The following is a 23326-nucleotide window of genomic DNA, read 5'->3' on the forward strand; positions in this document are numbered from 1 at the left end:
CAGGATATTGGTCCCCCTGGGATTCAAGTGCAACCTGTCCTTTTTGTACAGGTCACACCCACCCCAAAAGAGGTCCCAATGATCCAGAAATCTGAATCCTTGCCCCCTGCTCCAATCCCTCAGCCATGCATTTATCCTCCACCTCATTCTATTCTTATTCTCACTGTCGCGTGGCACAGGCAGTAATCCCAAAATTACTACCTTCGAGGTCCTGGTTTTCAACTTCCTTCCTAAATCCTTGTAGTCTTCTTCCAGGTCCTCTTCCCTTTTCCTACCTATGTCATTGGTACCAATATGTACCATGACCTCTGGCTGTTCTCCCTCCCACCGCAGGATATCTTGGACACAATCAGAAACATCCCAGACCCTGGCACCTGGGAGGCAAACTACCATCCAAGTTTCTTTCCAGCGTCCACAGAATCGCCTGTCTGAACCACTGACTATAAGAGTCCCCTATCACTACTTCCTTCCTCTTCCTTTCCCTATCCTTCTGAGCCAGAGGGCCAGACTCTGTGCCAGAGGCACGGCCACTGTCGCTCCCCCCAGGTAGGCTGTCCCCCCTCAACAGTACTCAAACAAGAGTACTTATTGTCATGGGGTACAGCCACAGGAAAACTCTCTAGTACCTGACTCTTCCCTTTCCCTCTCCTGACTGTGGCCCATTTCTCTGACCCCCATGGCCCCGGAGTGACCACCTGCCTGTAACTCCTTTCTATCACCTCCTCACTCTCCCTGACCAGGCGAAGGTCATCGAGCTGCAGCTCCAGTTGCCTAACACAGTCCCTTAGGAGTTGCATCTCGATGCACCGGGTGCAGATGTGACCGTCCAGGATGCCAGGAGACTCCAGCACCACCCACGTCGGACACCGACCACAGAAAACTGGCCTCACACACATACTACCTCCTTTTGCAATCAACAACTGCCTCACCTCATCCCATACCGCCGAAGCCCGTTGAGTCAAAGCCCTTTCTCGGCTGCCTTCTTTTTAAACTGTTCGCACTCAACTGGCTGACGTCACACGCCTGCGCAGTCTGACCTCTCTCTCTCTCTCTCTCTCTCTCTCTCTCTCCCGAGAACTCAAAATGTCTTCCCGCTGGAAATCCTTAGGTGCTCTCCCACTGCCTTCTTGTTCCGAATCAAAAACTTCTGCAGATTCCTTGCCCTTCTTAAACTGTTCGCACTCAACTGGCTGACGTCACGTGCCTGCGCAGTCTGGCCTCTCTCTTCCCCTGAGAACTCAAAATTTCTTCCTGCTGGAAATCCTTAGGTGCTCGCCCACTGCCTACTTGTTCCAAATCAAAAAATAAACTTGCCCCTTTAATCCACAGAAGCAATTCCTGATTCTACAGAACAACAGAAGATGGCAACCAGCGAATCAACTATCCCAATAGCCATGATTTTCAAAACTGGGATATTAAGCAAAAGTAATTTAGATTACAATGTACCCTGTACCACAATCTGTAACCTGGCAGCTATCACAACTGCAACTAATATGCTCCCAATATATTCTGTTGCAGAATGAGATTTGCAAAAACCTGCAAAACAAATTTAAAGTGTGCGCTTCTATTCTACGGAGGTGAAGGAGAAACAAAGGGAGAACTAATTGAGCTCTTTAAAATAAAGGAACATTTTGATAGCAGGCAGAGAAGTTTGGCTAAAATAGTGGTGCAATCAGACACAGCAGCCAATCCAGGTCCAATCAAAGGGCTAATTGCTTGTCCTTTACGTATTTTTTAAATGATCGCAAGACACTGCCAAGTACCAAGTACTTCAAATACTGCAGGATCACCTCATTAGTGAGCTGCTTGATAGCAATGGAGCTGGACTTATCATACACCATTGTGGTACCGTCACCTGGACTTGCTGCATAACATTGTAGTGCTAAGGCAGTGCGCAGTAATTACCTTGGACATTTTTATTGTGACAGCAAGAACCTGTTGGACTTTGGTAACATAGAATACTGCAAGCCCGGTTCACTAACAGGACTGACGGCAGAGAAACTGTGTTGCCTCTGTTACAGGGTGGACCCCTCAAGCCAGAGTTGCCTGTTGCAGCCGTCTAAGAGAGGCGATGCAGAGGCCATGTGGGAGAGGTCAGAGGCCAATGTGGGCGTAATGGAATCTATACTGAGTTGGGGACTGGCTCCTCTCATCAGTGCTGCCCTCCAGTGCTCGCTCAATGGAAGAACACCCTGAGCGGGACAACTTACGAGCAATCTAAAGGCCATGCTACTTAGGATCTTAGGCTATATTCTTTTCCTTGTGACTCTATGCTCCTGCTATCATAACTGTATGTGCTACTTGTGTTATGAATATGTGCAGTAGTAATCTGTTTTGCATCTTAGCCCTAGAGGAAAACTGTTTCCTTTAGCTGTATTCATGTATGGTTGAATAATAATTAAACTTGAACTGGACACCAGCAGAGCAGAGCAATAAGCCTGGAAGAGAACAACCAAGTAGTAGAGTCTTCACTCCCAGCAAGGAGCAGTGGAGGCAAATGAATTCTAACAAAAAGGGAAGAAATAATGGTAAAAAATTGAGACGAAAAAAACTCAAATGCAGCTTAAATATAGGCAGAGACAGGTTGAGTCAAATAGCCTATTCCTGCTAAATATTTGGAACTACTTATTTTAAAAATGAGGAAAAAGATGAAAAGGATGACCTGGAACCACAGCTAAAAGTTTACACAACAGACATAGTCACATCAGAGCACCCAGTCTCTGACCATTTTAGACTTACTCCCATGGCAGTTAGTTTGTCCATCTCATTTAACATATCTGGCCATTGCTGTGGCCACTCCCGCTTGATCATTTCTACCACAATCCGGGAAAGAGCATCTTTGATGTAAGCCTCTTCCACCATGATATTATGAGTACCCTGAGGAGACAAAAGAAACATTTAATCAGCTGCATTGTTTCACTGATTGCAGAAATCATAACGACATTTTAACTGGAACAGAGATCACTACAAGGCAGTGAATATGACCTTATAAAAAACCATCAGAAATAGCAAGAGGCCATTCAGCCCTTCATGCCTGCTCCCCTATTCAATGAGACCAAGGCTGATCTTTTACCTCAACATAACTCTCCTTGACTAACCCCATGTCCCTTCACTTCTATTCCTTAATATCGTTTAAGGAAACTTCATCCATGTAGTTTCCAAAATTGCACTTCCTGTGTACAAAAAAGATGTTGCCACTTTAATTTAGAAAAAACGTACTCAAATAGAAGGCCAGATGATGATACTCAATGTGGCTCTCATCTCATGTTCAACTTCCTTAAGATCCCTGTGGTCACACGTACCTTTTGCTGCTGCACAGTTCCCAACGTCCTCAAGGCCTTGCTGCCATGGCCGTTCTGGAAGACGGAGCAGTCTGCAAGTGGTGATATGGCCTCAGGCAGCACAAATTGAGGCCCCACCCCCAGACCACCCTGAAAGCACAGGCTGTCAATGGCTTTTTCCACTCTTTCTAAATGTCTAGAATCAGAAACATTTAGAAATAGTTGAAATACATTTAATTCTTATTAAAAAATTTAAACACTTAAAATTTCATTTAAAACCACAACTTATGAAAGTTCAATATTTCAATTATGTTTTTAAAAAACCTCAGCTTCACTTACCTTTTTTGCCCACACACATTGGTGGATGAATGGATATAGCAGTGCTAGATCCACCAGCTACAGTTGACGTAAAGCTAAGAGGTCAATGACAAATTAATTGCATCTGACCCCTCAGTTCAGCATCTTACAGAATGACTCAAAATTCAATAGAGACTCCATGGTGGCAGCAAGATCAGATGTGCCTACAGCTAAGTGCTTTGCCATTTTCTGCAAAGCTGTGTGCAAATGCAGAAATAAGGAATGTACTGCCATGTGTCAATTCAATACTAAAAGAAGCCAATGTTTCTGAATGGAACTGCAAGCCAGCCAGTGAAGCAGCCTATCAATTAAAGCCACTTTAAAACAAAATATCTTATCCTCAGATTGATCCTTGCTTGATTGTCTCTAGAAACCAAACACAAAAATAAACATCTTATTTTTTCCAAATGTTGATTTCTATTGTGTGTTACAAAATCTATGAGGTGATATTTATATAATACTGTACTGAAGTAAACAAACCCAGAATCGAGAGTCAGCTCAAAATAAAATGGCCATTCCTCCATTCTTCCCAGATGTGTTCCAGCGCATCCTAGGAGCTCATTCCAAATAGACATTGTTCCTAAGTTGTTCCTGATGTTTTTCCTTAAACCAACACTTCTATGTTTTAGCACACCACCTCTGTGGGAAAAGACTGTTTTATCCCATCTACATTGACTATAAGATGTATTCAACCCCTTGGAAATCTTCATGTTTTATTGTTTTACAACATTTAAATCCACTGTGATTCATTTGGCTTTTCTGACACTGAACAACAGAAAGACTCTTTTGTGTCAAAGTGAAAACAGATCTCTATAAAGTGATCTAAATTAATTACAAATATAAAATACGAAATAATTGATTACACAAGTATTTATCCACTTCAAGTCAGTATTTAGTAAATGCACCCTTGGCAGCAATTACAGCCTTGAGTCTGTGTGATGGGTCTATCAGCTTTGCACATCTGGACACTGCACTTTTTCCCCTATTTTTCTTTACAAAACTGCTGAAGTTCTGTCAGATTGCATGGGGGATTGCGAGTGAACAGCCCTTTCCAAATCCAGCTACAAATTCTCAACTGGCTTGAAGTCTGGACTGACTTGGCCACTCAAGGACATTTAATGCTGTTGTTTTTAAGCCATTCCTGTGTAGCTTTGGCTTTATACTTGGGGTCATTGTCTTGCTGGAAAACAAATCTTCTCCCAAGTCACAGTTCTCTTACAGACTACATCAGGATTTCCCTGTATTTTGCTACATTCATTATACCTACCTTCACAAACCTTCAAGGGCCTGCTGCTGTAAAACATCCCCAAAGCATGATGCAGCCACCACCATGCTTCACAGTAGGGATGGTGGGTTTCTAATGATGCGCAATGTTTGGCTTATGCCAAACATACCATTTAATCTGATGGCCAAAAGGCACAATTTTGGTTCCATAAGACCAAAGAACTTTCTTCAGGCTGACTTCAATCTCCCACATGCCTTCTGGCAAACTCTAGCCAAGATTTCATGTGAGTTTCCCCCCCCCCCCCCCACCCCCATCAACAGTGGCTTTTTCTTTTCCATTCTCCCATAAAGCTGAGGCTGGCGAAACACCTGGGCAACTGCTGTTGAATGCAGTCTCTCCCATCTCAGCCACTGAAGCTTGTAACGCCTCCAGAGCCATCATTGGTCTCTTGGTGGCCTACCTCACTAGTCTCCTTCTTGCACGGTCACCCACTTTTTGCAGAAGGCCTTCTCTAGGCAGATTTACAGCTGTGCCATATTCTTTCCATTTCTTGATGATTGACTTAATTGTACTCCAAGGAATATTCAGTGACTTGGAAATTTTCTTGTATCCATCTCCTGACTACTGCTTTTCAGTAAACATTTTGGTGGAGTTGCTTGGAGTGTTCTTTTTTCTTCATGGTGTAGTTTTTGCCAGGATACTGACTCACCAGCAGTTGCACCTTCCACTTACAAGCGTATTTTTACTACAATTATTTGAAACATCTCAACTGCACACAGGTCTCCAAAAACAGATCACCATTTAGCTAATTATGTGACGTCTAAGACCAACTGGTTGCACCAGTAATGATTGGTCTGTCATGTTGGTGGGGGGGGGGGAGCAGAGCAAATACTTACGCAACCAATTATTTTGTGTTTTATATTTGTAATTACTTTTGATCACTTTGTGAAGATGTTTTCACCTTGACACAAAAGAGTCTTTCTGTTGATCAATGTCAATAAAGCCAAATTAAATCCACTGCGATTTAATGTTGTAAAACAATAAAAGATAAAAACTTCCTGGGGGGGGGGGGGGGGGGTGGAATACTTTTTATAGGTGCTGTATGGCCCTCAAAAACTTGTATACTTCTATCAGGTCACCCCTCAATCCCCTACATTTCTCAGGAAATATAGTTCTCCTAGTCTACACATCTCGCCCACCCTCCTCCCTCACCCCAAATCCAGACAATATTCTAGTAAATCATCTATAGGAATAACATCTTTCCTCCCAACAGAGTGATCAAAACTGTACACAATACTTCAAGCACAGCCTTACCAACATTTTGTACTTAACTGCAACACAATTTCCCAACTCAATGCCCTGACTGATGAATGCCAATGTGCCAAAGACTTTACCACCTATCTACCTGCAACGTCACTTTCAGCGAAGTATACACCTGGACTCCCCAGGGATCCACCATTCACTGTACAAGTCTTACCTGGGTTTGATCAAAATACACCAGCCAATTTTCAATCCACATACCTAGCTGATCAATACTACCCAGTTTATCTTCTAGCCCAAGGCTACTTCCTATCAAGAAACTATATATACCCAACTATAACAATTACAGAATTCCTCATCTACCAGATATAAATTAAGAGCACTGTAGATGATTAGCACAATAAACCATTTATCAAGTCTCAACAGTTATCTTTTGAATTCTACTAACTGCAAATGATGTGAAAAGGGAGAAATATACTTTTCCAATCTTCCCTCTATACAAGCAAAAACACTTATCCAGGAAGGAATACAACAGTTGGCAGGACATTACAACAAAATCATTAATAACCCCCTCCTTTACCACAGACAGATGTGGCTTCCTTTCCAAGATATTAAATGTCAATACTCTTGTCTCCTGGTTGCTCATAGACACTGTAAATAAATTACAGGTGAACAGTCACTAGAGGAGTCTTAGAACGCTCCACAACATTAAAAGTTGACGAATAAATCATAGTGCTACTGTAATTACACTGAAATGTGGAAAACCTTGAACCACTGCCGTTCCCAAATATGGTAGAAATCTATCCAAAAATTTCAGGAACTTCAAGAACTCCTGACAGCATTATTTTCAAACATTCTAGTAAACAAACAACATTTTCAATTCAGGCCTAATTAATTAGGACAGTCCCAAGCCCGGCTGCGAAATGAAGAGAGTTGGACATGGGCAAGCAATCAAAACGCAGTGTTACAAAAGCACCAACAGAAGCCCCAAACACCTCACCCCAGGAGAGGAAGGAAAAGATAACCTGAAGTCTGGCCGAGGACTCTGGCGAGCTGCTGTTGGTGGACTACGCCCCAATAGGGGTGAAGAGCTTAAGCTAAGCAAAGCTAAGTAATTTGCATACAACATCATTCATCTATAAAATGTTCAATAATTATACAGTGAATTGTATGAGACAAATATTGATGGGATTGCATTTTTCTTCCAGAATGCTGTTCAATTACTTGCTTTTACTTGTGGCAAATATACAGTCCTGTCAACATGCTGTAACTTTGAAGTTTTCTGTTAGATTATTAGCATCTTATTACTAACAAAATTTATTGAAGGCATCCAAGATACTTGATCATACAAATTTGAGGATATCAAATCACAACAGCTCCAAGTACACAAATTCTACAAGCATCAGTGGACTTGCTTCATTTAGTCTCCCCGAAAACACCACGAATCCTTGGTTCTTGGAAACTTGCCAATGGCTGTGAAACTACAAGCGAGTGGAAGAGAAACCAAAATTCACTCCTTCCATCACTTCCTTCCAAGAAGTTTCTCAATTCCATACATTCCCAAAATATCCAACTATCTTACATCATCTGTGATTCCAGGCTTCTTTTAAACATTTGCCCCTCTTCCACTACTTGCATCTGCCTTTTGGGTTATGGCATAGGCATGATGGGTTAAATGGCCTCCTTATGTGCTATAATTTTTGTATAAATCTACATTTGCATCAAATCGACAGTAGAAAGTCTATCCCTGTGAAAGTCTGTCGGAAGCATTCAAGTTCAGTGCCAAGAGATCACCATTAGACAATAGTCACTTTTCCTCCCACCCATCCTTCCCCCATACAACCACCCCACACCTACCTGCTTGTTTTAAGGTAGTAAAACAAGATGCACTGAAGGTGCCATAATGCATAATCTTACACATGGTAATCTTTTATTACTATGCAAGTTATCTAGGACTCATTTTCCTGAGAAAGTCCATTCACAGGGACTTAACTATAAAACACTAACAAGATTAAGATCAAAAACTATGGTGACAGATGATTAAAAAAACAACTCACACGTGAAAGAAGAGTCATCACACTATTCTTCAGCTGGACCTTTTCACGATGAAACATGCCATTCCATCGAAATCTTTAAAATAAAGTCAGAAGTTACTGAGAAAATGTCTCATATCTTGTTCCAATTTTGTCTTAATTTAATCTATTGCAGAAAAAACATAGAAAATTTAAAAGACACACGTACACACACAAACCAGAGGACTGGTGGAAGTGCTATTTAAACAAGTACAGAAAAAAATGCAGTGAATGGAGGAAATAGAGATCACACGCAGGCTGATGAGATTAGTTCAAAATTGGCATTCATAGCATAGACACTATAGGGCTAACACACCTGCTCTTCCATTAACACACAAAATGCTGGAGGAACTCAGCAAGTCAGGCAACTTCTATGGAGGGGAATATGGCGTTTCAGGCCGAGACACTTCTAAGCCTGTAAGGTCAACTGCTTTTTACCCTCCATGACTTGCTGAGTTCATTCAGTATTTCAAGAATATTGCTTAAGATTTCTAGCTTCTTTTGAATTTCATGTTTATGTTCACATGTCGCACTGTTCAATGTTCTAAATAATACTGTAAAAATAAAAGAAAGAAAAACTCATTTAGTAATGCACTGTGTAATTGGACAGCTATACCTCAATCTGGAATACGTTTGTCTCAGAGTTCTAACATTAAGTCCCGCTCTTGACAAAGTAGCATAGCTGATGGAGCTTAACATCAAACTGTCATCTTTCACTCTACATGAACTCAAATGATCCCACAGGAGCGCTCTGAAGAGCAGAGAGTTATCTCACATGCTCTGACCAATCTTTATAATAATCACTCAAACAGATCATCTGGTCATCAAAACAAGACTGCGGAGGCTTTCAATGAATCGACTGTCATTTGTATTTCAAATTAAACTTCAAAAGTACTTTTGTAGCTGTAAGAATCAAGTGCTAAGCAAATTAAAGTATTTTGAATAATTTGAATATTCTAATTTACATAGAAAAATTGTGGAACAAACAAGCTAGTATATTGATACCCCAATTAGCGCAAGTTCAGAGAGCCAATTCATTACAGCTTTCTTGAATCTCTAGTTTGAACACTCACAAATATCTGCTCCATTGCACTTAAAATAGATATCCTCTCAGGCTGCACCAAGCTCTTACTAGGGATCTGCAATATACCATTGCTCTATCAATAACGTGTAATAGTGAAGACTGAGACACTCAGAATTGTAATCTAGCCCATATGGTGACTGCAGATCATTGCTGGGGATTGATTACCAGTAATTTTTCCAGATTTTCACAGTTCCCTCTCACCGCTTCCTGCCTAACGTGATATATGCTGTTGCCTCAACTCTTTCTTTGACTGAACTGCTTCCCAGCCCAGAGCTTTCTTTATGAAAACGAGCTGCAGCAACTACAAAACAATTCCCACCCTCACTACTGACCCAACACATGCTCCCAAAGGGAGCCTCTGCAAGTGATTCATTGATGGATATGTACCAAATTCTCCACACATGGCTTACAACAAAGGGGAAAGCAGATGTTAACACCAAATTCCCAACACATCAGCACTGCAGCAACATCTTTGGCTTTACATCATGCTGAAATGACTTTCTTAGTGCTGATTCCACAAGGACTCTCATTCCAGGAAAATACATCTTGCACACAAAGCCTACCATTAAACAACTGAGGCCAGGTGAAAAGCCACTTAATGATCACAGAGGAGTAAGATTTCGTGATTAGCCATCAAAAGAAGTTGAAGCAAGAAAGGAAATTCAACAAATCATAATTGAAAGCTTGTAGAAGAGCAAGAAAATATGTCACAGTCAAAAGAGAGATGCACACTGAAACAGGCCCTTTGATTCACCAAGAATATCAACCACTTATTTATGTTAATCCCCCTTTTTTCCTCAAAGAAAACTTCATCTCGCAGTATCCGCAATTCCACCCAGATTCTACCACTCATTTGCACACTAGAGGCAAGTTATAGCAGTCAATTGATCCACCAACCCACTCATCTTTAGAATATGTGAGGAAACCAGAAAAACAGCAATCCAGAATCCAGTTGGCTGCCATCACAAAGATCGTTCAGTTTATGTCCGGAATTAGAGTATCATTGATCATCTCCAATATGTAAATACCTACATCATCACTTTAAGGACAGAAATCCCTTCTCCAAGGTTCATTCAAATATATATTGGGATCCTGCAAGTTATATTGTTATGATCGCAGCCCCCTCCTTCTTGAGAATCGCAAGATCGCTATTAATTCGTGTCTTGGACCCAGGAAATGAGAGAGAATCCTCAAGGTTTTGGAATGCATCCTGGCCCCTCAGCAAGACAAAGCCACGGCTAACGGCCATTGTCTCTTGGAGACACCTTTGTGGATTGGGTGCTGGACTATGTGCAAGCCCCCTAGGGCAACGTGGGCTGGGTGATGGGGAGAGATTGCATCATCCCAACCTGATTGACATCTGCTACCTGGCGAGTCCAGATAAAAGAGGGGCTGTAGAGACGGCCCCTCAGACGCACCAGAAGAGACACTAGCGATCCCGTAATAGCAGGCAGCCATTTGAAAAAGCCACGTGCGTTTGGTTCCCGTGGCCTGGGAGCCGGTGGCTGATATCACCGAAACGATTTTCTTGAACTAACAACGGGGAATCAACTCCCGCGACTCAACAGATCGGCATCATCAAAAGACCCGGGCAAGTTTCTTTTCTCACAAAAATCTCTCTCTCTCTCCAACAAGTGAAAACCCAGCGGTCCCCAAAGCCCAGAAGCTTGCAGGAACTGAGTGACTCTTATATTTCCAATGGACAATATATTACCCCCTAGACAAACGATAGAGCTCTTTCTTATTGATGATTATTACTATACCCGCGCTTTAGATTGAGTATTGACGACGTATATTATCTGAATGTTTGTAGTAACCTTACTTTTGTGCCCCTTTATAAATAAAGACTTTTAAAAATAGTACCATCAGACTTCAACGGACCTCTCTATCTTTGCTGGTAAGTGACCCAGTTACGGGGTACGTAACAGTATCACTTCACACATTTACAATCAAATGTTTGTAGCTTTTGGTACATCAAGGAGGAGGAAGCTTCTGTGTTCTGGCACTGATTAAATCAAAGCATACATGACCTTTACACCACATAAATTTGCTTATGGACTTCTCTAAAAAAAAATTAGCAAGTAACTTTTCTTCTCTCAGGAAGAGGAATCAAACTTGAGATACGCTTTATTTGCACATCACAGCAATGCCAGATGCATAAGGATTTATACCAGGCAAAACGATTTAACAGGAACTACAATCTTCTCCAGTTTTGCAGAACAAAATCTAGTCAAAGATCAAGAACATCCTAATATTTGTCCTCTCAGCTTACCCCACCTCAATGAGTAGTATTCATACCAGGTATATGATCCTTGTCCACTAATATTTGGTAGGTCAGTGGGCTACACTTTCTCTCCATACCCTCTGTATACTATCACATAACAATCGATCGCTATGGATTTTTTCTTCAACATCTTATCAAAGTTTGCATTTTGCAAGGAAAGTGTTTAACATGTTAAAGGAAGGGAATCAAAAATCAAGATTCGCAAATTGATAATCAAATTTGCAGCTATGTCATGATGCACTTATAAGAACAGAACTTTAATAGGATTACATGAAAAATTGACTCACTTAATGGAATGCTCCAGAATCTGAAGTCCTAAGTGGCGGACTATACCAGTATTGTTTTTCTCAGCAAGACGTAACCCACACTGCACTGTGTGTGGACACTTCTCCTTGAACTCTTCACAAAACTGCAATAATGAAATCAAAAAGAGCATGCAAATAAGCCTGTTGTCCATAGATTATCATAAACATACTGAAAGAAAGCTTATTTGAATTTCCTTAGAGTTTTCCCATCTAAAATCTCAGATTTCTGTGTATTCCCCATAATGCCTGATTCTCCCCTGCCCCACCTCAGAGATGTGTCTATTTCAGTCCCATAGAGGAAGAATTCCTGGAAGTGAAAGAAGACATTTCTCTAGATCAGCACACTTAGATACTAAGATAACAGGTTATTCTATATCTAGCAACGTGTAACAAAGGTCAATAATCCAGTAGTCGAGCAGCCTCCAGAAAACAGCAATCATAATATACCTTTTGCCCCATCTATTTTCACATCTCCTTGGTCAAGTCCATATCCCAACCTCCACCCATCTTCACAAATAGAATGAAAACAGTTGTAACCAAAATACACTATACATTATTAAAACCCATAGCATCAGCCAGCTTCTACAATTATTTGGATGCATGCATCCTGAAGCTGGAAACTTCCGCCACTTGCCAAATCATATTCCAATCTATCCATGAATTCCTCTCACATTTCTTTTAATCCTGTTCCACTCACTATTCTTACCTCCAATTTTCTTCCTGAGTTCACCAATTTTGGAACAACTTTACACTTCCCTTGTTAGCTGCTGCCTTACCTCAAAACTCATTTTTAATTTTTTTTTATTATCAACGCAGCAATTAAAGATAGAAAAGATCAGCTTTATTTGTCACATGTCCATTGAAACACACAGAGAAATGTGCCATTTGCATCAATGACCCAACACAGTCCAACTATGTTCCCGGTGCAGGTCTACAACTTAATAACCCTAAATCATAATGTTTTTGAATGTGGCTTGGAACCAGCGCCCCCGGAAGACACACACACAGAAGAATATACAGACTCCTGCAGGCAGCAGAGGGAATAGAACTCCAATCGCTGACCATTGGCACCGTAAAGTATTACTCTATCTGCTACGCTACTATGCCACCCTTATTGAATACCCTTAATTTGCCTCCAGATAGAACTACACTTTAATTTTAAAAATACTTTTTCTGAAACCAAACATATCAACCCACTATACAAATACCCAAGTCGATAGCCAAATACTGTATACAGGTTTCCCCCACTACCCGAAGGTAGAGCATTCCTATGAAACCGTTTGTAAGCCGAAATGTCGCAAAGCAAAGAAACAATTACCATTAACTTATATGGAAAAAATTTTTGCGTGTTCCCAGACCCAAAAAATAACCTACCAAATCATACCAAATAGCACATAAAACCTAAAATAACTCAAACATATAGTAAAAGCAGGAATGATATGATAATTATACACCCTATATAAAGTAGAAATAGTGTATGTACGGTGTAGTTTCACTTATCAAACTCGGGAAGACAGTGAGCCAAAATCGATTTGGAGAAAAACAAATCTGCATATACACGCCTACGCAGGTACACACATACGTACGTACATGCATGCGCAAACAACAGCAGGCACAAGGTTTCACGGTCATTGTAGTCTTTCTTGGGGTAAACACACGTATAAAGCGGGCATCTTTTCTCGTAAAAGCAAAAATCCTCTTTGGTTAGCGAAAACAGATACTAATGTAGGTCTTTCGTAACAGCGAGCTGTCATAAAGTAAACGTTCGAAAAACGGGGGCCACCTGCACATGCAACATTAATTCTGCCCTCTTGATCCTCCACAATCTAGCCTCACTGTCAGCTTGCCACCCCCAAGACTAACTTTTTCCTACCCACATGTTTGCTACTTTTATTATCCAAACATCCTCATATATCAAAATTGTCTAAATGTTAGAAATACGAAATTAAAATTTAATAGGTCTTTGATCCAAGAGATGAACTTTCTCCTCAAAGGCACTTGCTGATTTGAAAATTTTCAGGACTTTGTTTTATTCCTTTATCTCCAAACATATAGAGTCCATTCAACTAGCAAACACTTCAAATATTAACCATTTACTTTTCCAGTGAAGCTTTACAAAAAGGCAAGCACATCCTCATTATTGCAATATATTGCAGTGACAATTTTAACCCAAAAGACCAGGCTTACAAAAAATATTTGACATTTTCTCTCATCCTTCTTCCTGCAAGTTTCTATTCTCAGTTTCTCAGTCTCTATCACATTTGTTATGACAATACCACTTAGCACACAATATTCCTTTTCCCCTTGACCATAGCTTCCCATTCACTCTAGCCAACAGGGCTTTCAAACATGCTTATTTCATTTCTTAAGTTTCCGCTCTATTTTCACAAAGGTAAACTGTCAGAAAGCGGCTGGCCCGGTTGCCTATGGATGAGTTCTGAAACTGTGCCAATTAACAGTGATATCGTCCAGCTCTCACTTCAACAGTCTACAGTACCCATCTGCTTCAAGGGATGCTCCATCATTCTACTCTCCTGGAAAATAACATGGAGGAGCCAACGCATAGGATCGGGAAAAAGCTGTCACCAGGGGCTCCCAACTTTTTTTAATGCCATGGAACAATACCATTAAGCAAGGGGTCCAGGTACCCCCGGGTTGGGAATCCCTGCTGTAAACTCATCCAGCTCCACTACCCTACCATTGCTGGAAAACGTCAAGCTGGCACTGAAACTGAATGGTCGTGAGCCAGCGCACCACGATACCTTCCCAATCATCACAGGAGATTTCAACTAAGCCAGCTTGAAGAAGTCTCTGATAAACTACTACCAACATGTCACTTGCAGAAACAACACACCTGATCACAGTTATATCACCATCATGGCATCCCACACCCACACAGGCAAGCATTTTCAGTCACCTGGCGTATAGGCAAAGTCTGAGGACCACAGCGCCAGTGGCTAGGACTACAAAGGTATGTTCAAGGCATGCAGGAGTGTTTGTAGGACTCCTCTGAATTGCTGGACCAAACAACAATCAGGGATTTATCTTCAGATCTGAATAAAAATGTCACTGACTTCAAGACCTATGTCAATGTGTGCGTGCCTTCAAGAACAATTTTCCCAAATCAAAAGCCCCAAATAAACCGGAATTGCAGTCTGCTAAGAGCTAAATCTGTTTTGTCCAAGACCAGCAATCTAGAATTATACAAGTCCAAATATGACCTGTGGAAGGCCACCGTGAAACCAAAAAGGCAACTGTGCGTGAAACAGGACATAAAATCAGAAGACCAAAAGCTTTAACAAGGCTTATATGCCATAACCTCCCACAAGGTGAAACATGACAGCATAAATGGTAGTGATGCATCACTCTAATGAATCAACATCTTTCACCAATGCTTTAAAAGGGAGAACACCATACCTTTATGAAATTAGTGTTATCATTTCAGAGGATCTATCTTGGTCCAGCATGTAATGCCATTACTAAGAAAGCAAGGTAGTACCTCTATTTTCTTAAATGTTTGCAAATTCAAGGTGACATCGAAAATTTGAGACTTCTACAGATTTCAGTGGAGAGTATACTGACTGGTTAAATCACAGCCTGGCATGGGAACACCAATGCCCTTGAATGGAAAAATACAGAAAATCGCGGATGCAGCCCATTTCAATTCAACTTCCCATTCCAACATATCGATCCATAACCACAACGAGGTCACTCAGGTTGGAGGAGCAACACTTCATTCCACCTGGGTAGCCTCCAAACTGATGGCACTGAACTTTGATTCTCCAACCTGAGAGTAAATTCTACCCCTCCTCCTCTTTTTCCATTCCCCATTCTGGTTCGCCTTTCACCTTCTCTTCACTGGACCATTACCCCTCTCTGGTGCCCCTTTTCCTCATTCCTTTACCTTCCATGTCCCCTGTCATCTATTAGATTCTTTCTTCAGCCATTTACCTCTTCCACCTGTCACCTCCCAGCATCTTACTTCATCGATCTTCCCACAACTACCCACACTCCCCTTCACCTGTCAACCTCTACTCCAAATTCCCCCCCCCCCCCACCCCATACACACACTATTCCGGCTTCTGCCTCCCTTTCCAGTCCTGATGAAGAACTTCGGCCTGAAACTCTGGCAGTTTTAGTCATCTCCACAGGACCTACTGAGTTCCTCCAGCACTTTGAGTGTGTTGCTCAAGATTTCTAGCATCTGCAGAATCACTTTTGTTTAGAAGTTAGCAAATTATTTTGCAGGAAAGAAGAATTCCCCATGCTTCACTGAAAACTGCCGTGAGATCTTCAATAAAACAGATTCAAATAGAGCATTTCTTCTTAATGGCTTCTTATTTAAATATAACAAAGCACACTTTTTGAATTTAACCCACCTTATGACAGCCAACATACTTTTAGTAATAGCTTTCTGCTTCTAAATTAACTTTGACATCACTGGGCTTTTGCCTTTATCCACCAATAGGGGTTCAATTTCCAAATACATGCTGATAAAATATAGAACTCTGTAAATTTGTTATTGATTCATGAGTCCTTGCAGGAACTTGATCACAATCGCCAAAAGTTACTCAATAACGTCAAGAGCAAAGTCAGTTTACCGTCCCACAAACAAACATTTGCTAGCATTTTTTAAACCTTGCACTGATCACTCCAGGAACCAATTCTTTTTGATGTGCACTCACTATAGTATTTTTGGAAAAATGGTCATCTACATCAACAGGACAAAATACTTTTTTTTAAAAAGGTAGAGAGAAAACAACATGCAAGAAAAAACGCACAAAACAGGAGAGCTTTGTTCTTTAAAAAGTAGTGGATTGGAAAATGTTTAAGCTCAGAGACTTTGTACACAACTTTGTATTCTTGTACACAAGACACCAAAAGCCCTGATGAGAGCACTTCGAGTGTACTGTGCCCAGTTTCAATTTTCTTACCCAAAAGTAGAATATACTTGCTAATGAGGATGAGCAGTAAAGATTTACCAGAATGGTTAGTGGAGTAGTAAGTCAGACACATTGAAAAGACTAGGTCTCCATTATTCAAAGTTTAGAAGAATAAGTCATTTACAGTAAATTTAAAGAAACAAAATAATATTTTGTTGGCTGAGACTCTGAATCAGGGGGTCAGAGTCTCAAAACAAGAGACAGATCAAAATGAGGAGAAATTCTCTATCTCAGAGGGCTATAGGGGCTCGGTTATCAACTGCATTTTAATAATGAGTTAGATTTCTGGACATTATTGGCATCAAGGGATGATGGGGATAAGGCAAGAAAGACAAGCTACAGTTGCAAGATAAAGTTTGTGAACCCTTTGCAATTACCTGGTTATTTGCATTAATTATTCATAAAATGTCATTTTATCTTCATCTATGTCACACTAATAGACAAACACAATCTGCCTAAACTAATAACACACAAACTATTGTACTTTTCATGTCTTTATTGAACACACTGTTTAATCATTCACAGTCCAGGCTGAAAAAAGTATATGAACCCTTGTATTTAATAACTGGTAGATCCTCCTTCAGCAGCAATAACCTCCATCAAATGTTTTCTGTAGCTGCTGATCAGACTTGCAACATGGAGAGGAGAGGAATTTTAGATAATTCCCCCAAACTATGGTGTTTCCATTCATCAATATTTCTCAGATACCTTGCATAAACAGCCCTCTTCAGCTCATGCTACAGGATCTCAATTGGGTCAAGGTCTGGACTCTGACACAGCTATTCCAAAACACAGATGTTCTTCTTTCTGAACCATTCTGCTGCGACTTACTCTTGTATTTCAGATCATTGTCTTGTTGCATCATCCAACTTCAATTAAGCTTCAGGTGAAAGACTGCTTCCTTGACATTCTCCTGTAAAATGTCTTGATACAATTTTGAATTCATTGTTCTCTCAATGATTACAAGCTGTCAGACACTAAAAGCAGTAAAGCAGCCCCAAACCATGATGCTTCTTCCACCATGCTTCACAGTTGGAATGAAGTTTTGGTGTTGGTGTGCAGTGCTTTTTTTCCCCCCAAACATAGCAATGTGCATTTCTGCCAAAAAGTTCAACTTCTGATCATCTATCAACAAAATATTGTCCCAGAAGCATTGTGGAACATCCAGGTGGTCTTTTGCAAACTTGAGATGTGCAGCAATGTTCCTTTTGGAGAGTAGCTGTTCCTTCCATGGTGTCCTTCCATGAACATCATTCTTGTTTAGTGTTTTTCTTATAATGCACACATGAACAGACTTTAGCAAATTCTAGAGATCTTTGCAGGTCTTTGGCTGTTACCTGTGGATTCTTTTTCACCTCCTTCAGCATTGCACGTTGTGCTCTCGGTGTGATCTTTGCAGGATGCCCACTCCTAGGGAGAGTAGCAATACTGCTGAGTTTCTTACATTTGTAGATAATGTCTCTTACTGTAGACTAATGAACACAATGATCAGTGATCACAATGCCATTAGTTTCAATAATGTACACTCAGGTCTTCAGAAATGCTTTTGTAACCTTTTCCAGCTTCACGCACCTCTATAATTCTTTCAGCAGGTTCTTTGAAAGTTGTTTTGATCAAGGCATGGTGCATGTAAACAGATCTTTCTTGAAAAGAACAGGCTCAGTAACCTGAATTTGTGTGTCACATCTACAGCCCACACCTCCAATCTCATCTCATTGACTGGAATACATGTCTCCAAATAGCTTTTGTAGAATGGATTACCCCAGAGGTTCGTATACATTTTGAATCAAGACTGTGATGGCTTAAACGTATACTCAGTATTGACAGAAGTACTGTTGTTTGTGTGTTAATAGTTGAGGCAGATTGGGTTTGTCTAGTTTAATGACACAGAAGATCAGATCACATTTTATCAGTAATTAATACAGAAAACCAGGTAACTGCAAAAAGTTCACAAAATGAGCTAGATCAGCCACAACAATGTTGAATGGCAGTGCAGGTATGGTTAGTCCTACATGTACTAAATCCTACTTGTGTTCATATAAAATAAGTTTTTGCAGTTACAGCAAAGTGTTTTACTCCAGTCTTCAAAAACTTCAGCATTCAAAACCATTTTCCCCATTTACCAATCAATCTCCTACAATGCACACTACTGGGATCCTTAAACTTCTCTGTGATCCGGAGGATCAACTAGTTCAAATGTTGTCAAAACGAACCTCTCAGTGTTTTATATACATTTCAGTCATAATCAGCAATCAACCTTCTGTTACAAAAACAACCCAGGATATTTAACATGAAATCCTTAAAGTCAGTAGATTCCTTCTCAATTTTTGACTAATGCTACCCAAGGTGACCCCTACACCACTTCAAAATTATAACAAAATTAACCTTACCCACTGTCTGCCAGTAAGGGCACATTTTATCTCAATTACACCCACTCCTGAAAAACCACCAACTTTAAAGCCAACTACCTGAAACTTTTGGTCACCACCCCCAATTCTTCATATTACTAATATATCCCAATGTGAAGTTATTTTATCCTAAAGGTTTGACATAAATCCTCGATTCCACTGTCATTAATTTTCCAAATGAATATAAATATCTTTACAAGAGCTGAAAAAGTGCACAACCCAGTAACTTTAACAAGTAAAACTAATCACAGAAACATACTACATATTATGTGATAAAGGCAAGCCATTGAAAATACTGATCTATTTCAAGGAGCAGAAAGGAGCACTGGGCAGAGTTGGAGAAGCAAGGAATATTATGAGGACGATCAAAGAGGTTAAACTAGGGAAAAAAAGATTAATCTAAGTGGTGCTGCTGTAAACATCTCTCAACTCCAGCAACCTGTATTCAATACTGATCGTCAGGGTAATGTGGTCTTTGCATATTCTTCCTGTGACTATGAGGGTTTTCAAGATCTCTTGCTCTCCTCCAACCCCTCCCCCCCAAAAAAAAGACATACAGAATTGTAGGTTTAACACACTGGAGGAACTTGGCACCATCTATGAAGGGAAATCGACAGTCAACACTTGGGCTGTCCTCTGGGCTAATTGAGAGGTTAATTGGGTACTTCAGCCTAATGGCTCATGGGAGAATTGGTTGGGGCTGGAGGCAAAACAGAGTTTTGTTCAGCACATGCAAAAGAAAATAGGATGCAAGAAACATACATGCAAGGGATTGACGGGGCTGCTCCAAGAGCAGACATGGACTCAAAGCTGGATGACTTCCTTTGTCAGATGGCAACATTAAATTGTTATTTACTCAGAAATACAATCATGTATCAAACAGTATCATTTCTATGACAGTGCTTACTTACATTGAAGGTTTACAAGAGAAGACCACAGCATATGAAGCAGATCCACTCTAGCTGGCACCCAACTCATCCTCTGCAATGAACTGCGAAATACCCTTCCCAGGGCAATTCTGGGCCCATTTGTCTGAAAGCCACATCCCTATAAGGCCGATAAAATTGGAGACCAACTTCCCCAAAGAACATAAACTTTCACACAGCAGGCCAGGCATTGATGCTGCCTGGCCTGCTGTGTTCCACCAGCATTTTGTGTGTGTTGGTTGAATTCCCAGCATCTGCAGATTTCCTCCTGTAAACTTTCATATTTAATTAAAACACAGAACCAAAGTTTATTTTGGACTAGCCCCAGCTGCACTGCCATGTTGAGTAAACGCTTCCATGTAGGACAAAGACTTGAAAGACCACCAATCTTGGACAATTAATAACAATCTTCTTCAGTCCCTCGTTATCTCACTGTCGTCCAAAAATTAAACTGTCTGGCCACTACAGTCTGTGGCTCAAAAGTAGATCATAGGCTGGGCACCCTGTAGGAAACCACTTATCTAGATGCTCTAAAGCCTGACAAATATTTACCAGTCATTTCAGGATTTTGAAGACCGGTTCTGCGGATGTGTGCTCCGACTGCTTTCAAACATTATCGTGGTCACCAATGCAGCTGCTGCCTCCCAGCTCCAGCCACCTTCATTCATTGCTGCTCCCTGAGCATACAGACAGCAAGTAAACTCTGTCTGTGACCAGGTGGATTTCCTCCAGCTGCTGTGGCTTCCTCCCATAATCCAAGGCTTGCAGGTTGGCAGTTTACAGAGAAAGTGAGAAAATAAGTGGGCTGTATGTAAATAGACACTTGACCATCACCAGGGTTGAAAGGGCTGTGTCGAACTTCTATTACACAGCAGACGGCAATTCATATAAAACCAGAACCAAAATCATTCACTCTGACACTGCAATGTGTTAACTTAAAGAAAACTTCCCAGTTACTTCAACAGGTCACAAATTTCCCAACTTCACTGTTGACATGGACAAGGATGACAGCCCTTGTAAGCAATAAAGTTAGGAATTTCAATCCAATCACATATGCACCAGCTAAGTTGAAATTGCTCTTTGTTTCTTGATAGTGACTTGCATTTACAAGTACCTCAACACCCTGACTTCAGCTGACAGAAAGAGATCACCACCCTACCAACCAGTGATGTGCAATAATACTAGCCATGCCAATGAAACTTTATGCCTAATATGCAACTCCAGTTTAGGTCAAAGCTCGGCAAATTAACAAACTTACCATTTGCCCCTTCTCCCCAGCAAACATAATGACCAAACACATGTATGTTAGAAACACTGTAAATAGATGGAATCAAAACAGAAGACAACATCTCAGATCGTTTTCCTTAAACTTAGTACCAGTTAAAATTTGTTTGACTTCAACTCTTCACTAATAAGGTGAATTATGCCACCAGAAATCGGACTAAAACGACATCTTTAAAAACATAACCAGGAACCAGTAAGTTACCGACCTAATCTCCCTTCTCCCGCCTCCACACACACTTGCACCTTGACTCGCTCCAACAATGCACAAAACCGCAAGGAATATATGTGATTACCTCAGTTCAAATATCTAACCCATCTAAAGATGAATGAATTAATAATTAGTACAAAGACACACGCTCGATGACGAATTATCAGCTGCAGGTCAATACGTATTTTGGCATGAGGGACGTGAGTACAATGCCATTGGGATTTTTTTTTAAAATGGGCCCTCGAGCAAAATTGGACGTCAAAATGAAAGCAGGCGCAAAACCACCTTCCATTTTTGTTTTTAAAATGCATTGCAATCAAACAAGTCCACAGAATGAATGAAAAAGCAAAGCGTGCCGCAATGCCCCCGACCTTATTTTTGAAATCTGTACTTTTGCAATGATCTTGTTTTACGCAAAAAGACACACATTTGAAACACGCGCTAATGGGGGCAAATTAAAGCTTCCAACACGTTGCGCTGACTTGCTGCTGGAATGATACCGTTTAAAACTCTAGCACGTTAGAAAGGAAAGAGGGATTCCGGATCCACCACTGGAAAAGCGAAACTAATTTAGAGTGTGGGGAGAATGCAGTTATTGCATTTGTGGTGCATCGCCTCCTCTCAAAGGAGAACTCGCCTTCAGGGCCTCCAGCCGGTAGCGTGAACTCGAGCCTCCATCCATGATCACGTTTACCGCCTTCATCAACTGTTCGCACAGCGAGGTGATTTGATCGCCCGACATGATTGCAACTTTCCTTTCCCTCCGTGATTCGGAATCTGCGCAAGGCCGATTGATGCGAGGAGCAAGAGCCGGCGACGCTTATTGAACAAAGAGAACCAGCTAACGATGGCGCAACCCGTTATTGTCTGCAAGCACCAGTGGCATGGACAGGCCGACGCTCACACGCAGCCGGACGCGCATGCGTGCGACCCCGACCATTTATGGGAAAAGGTTAAAAAACGGTCGTCTGTTGACGTCCCCCCTGTCGCTGGCTTCCGGTTAAGACATCAAGGGGATTTCTGGGTGTTCGATTTCATAATTAAACTACAATTCCCATAATGCCGAGATGCGACCTCTGATATAATGGTTACGTCATGTGTAAATTGGACTTTAGAATTCGGTGCCGTGTGTTTTCATTCAAGAGGGAGTTCGTTGCTTCATGTTTAAAGGGGAGGTTCTGAATTGTCAATAAGTTTTAGGCCATTCTAATCACGAAATGCTGCATCATCTGGGACACAGTATAACTGTGACTGGACTGATGCCAAAGGTCTTTTCCCTTATCTCATCGTTCGTTAATTAACGTTGTATTGCGCTGGGAAAAAAGAATACGTTAACTATCAATAGACTTGTAAATGAGTCGTCATCCTGAAACATAATTATTTCTGTCCACACAGAAGCAGTCTGACTCGTGAAAACACAATGTATCTTTTACTTTAGATGTATCGAGTTCTGTGTTACTGACTAAAAAGACTATTTCAGTCTACCACTCCATTCAGCATTACTGCAAATCGGGTAATCGTTGTCGTGGCGCTAAGTCCTTTATGTTTCGAACTACGCGATGTCGATGACTGGGTCCGACAAGTATATGAAAACACGAGACACTGCAGACGGTAGGAGACAATAAAAAAAACCCTCAGCGAGCGGATCAGACAGCATCAGTGGTGCACCAGTGGTACAGGTCGAGACGC

At 41.0% G+C, this 23326-nt stretch overlaps 1 protein-coding gene across 1 annotated transcript in view; it reads right to left on the reverse strand.

The window, feature by feature from the left end:
- xpo5 (exportin 5) overlaps positions 1 to 22598 on the reverse strand; it is a 115996-nt gene extending 93398 nt beyond the window's left edge. Inside the window, exons 1-4 of the mRNA XM_073050614.1 lie at positions 22275 to 22598; positions 11851 to 11972; positions 8181 to 8253; positions 2740 to 2877 (exon numbers count right to left, since the gene is read on the reverse strand). Of these exons, the coding sequence (XP_072906715.1) occupies positions 2740 to 2877; positions 8181 to 8253; positions 11851 to 11972; positions 22275 to 22379 (438 nt within the window). The 5' untranslated portion in view covers positions 22380 to 22598. The remainder of the gene's footprint in view (positions 1 to 2739; positions 2878 to 8180; positions 8254 to 11850; positions 11973 to 22274) is intronic.
- Positions 22599 to 23326: the final 728 nt, after the last annotated feature.

The sequence above is a fragment of the Hemitrygon akajei genome, chromosome 7 (assembly GCF_048418815.1).
Source record: "Hemitrygon akajei chromosome 7, sHemAka1.3, whole genome shotgun sequence".
Lineage (NCBI taxonomy): Eukaryota > Metazoa > Chordata > Chondrichthyes > Myliobatiformes > Dasyatidae > Hemitrygon > Hemitrygon akajei.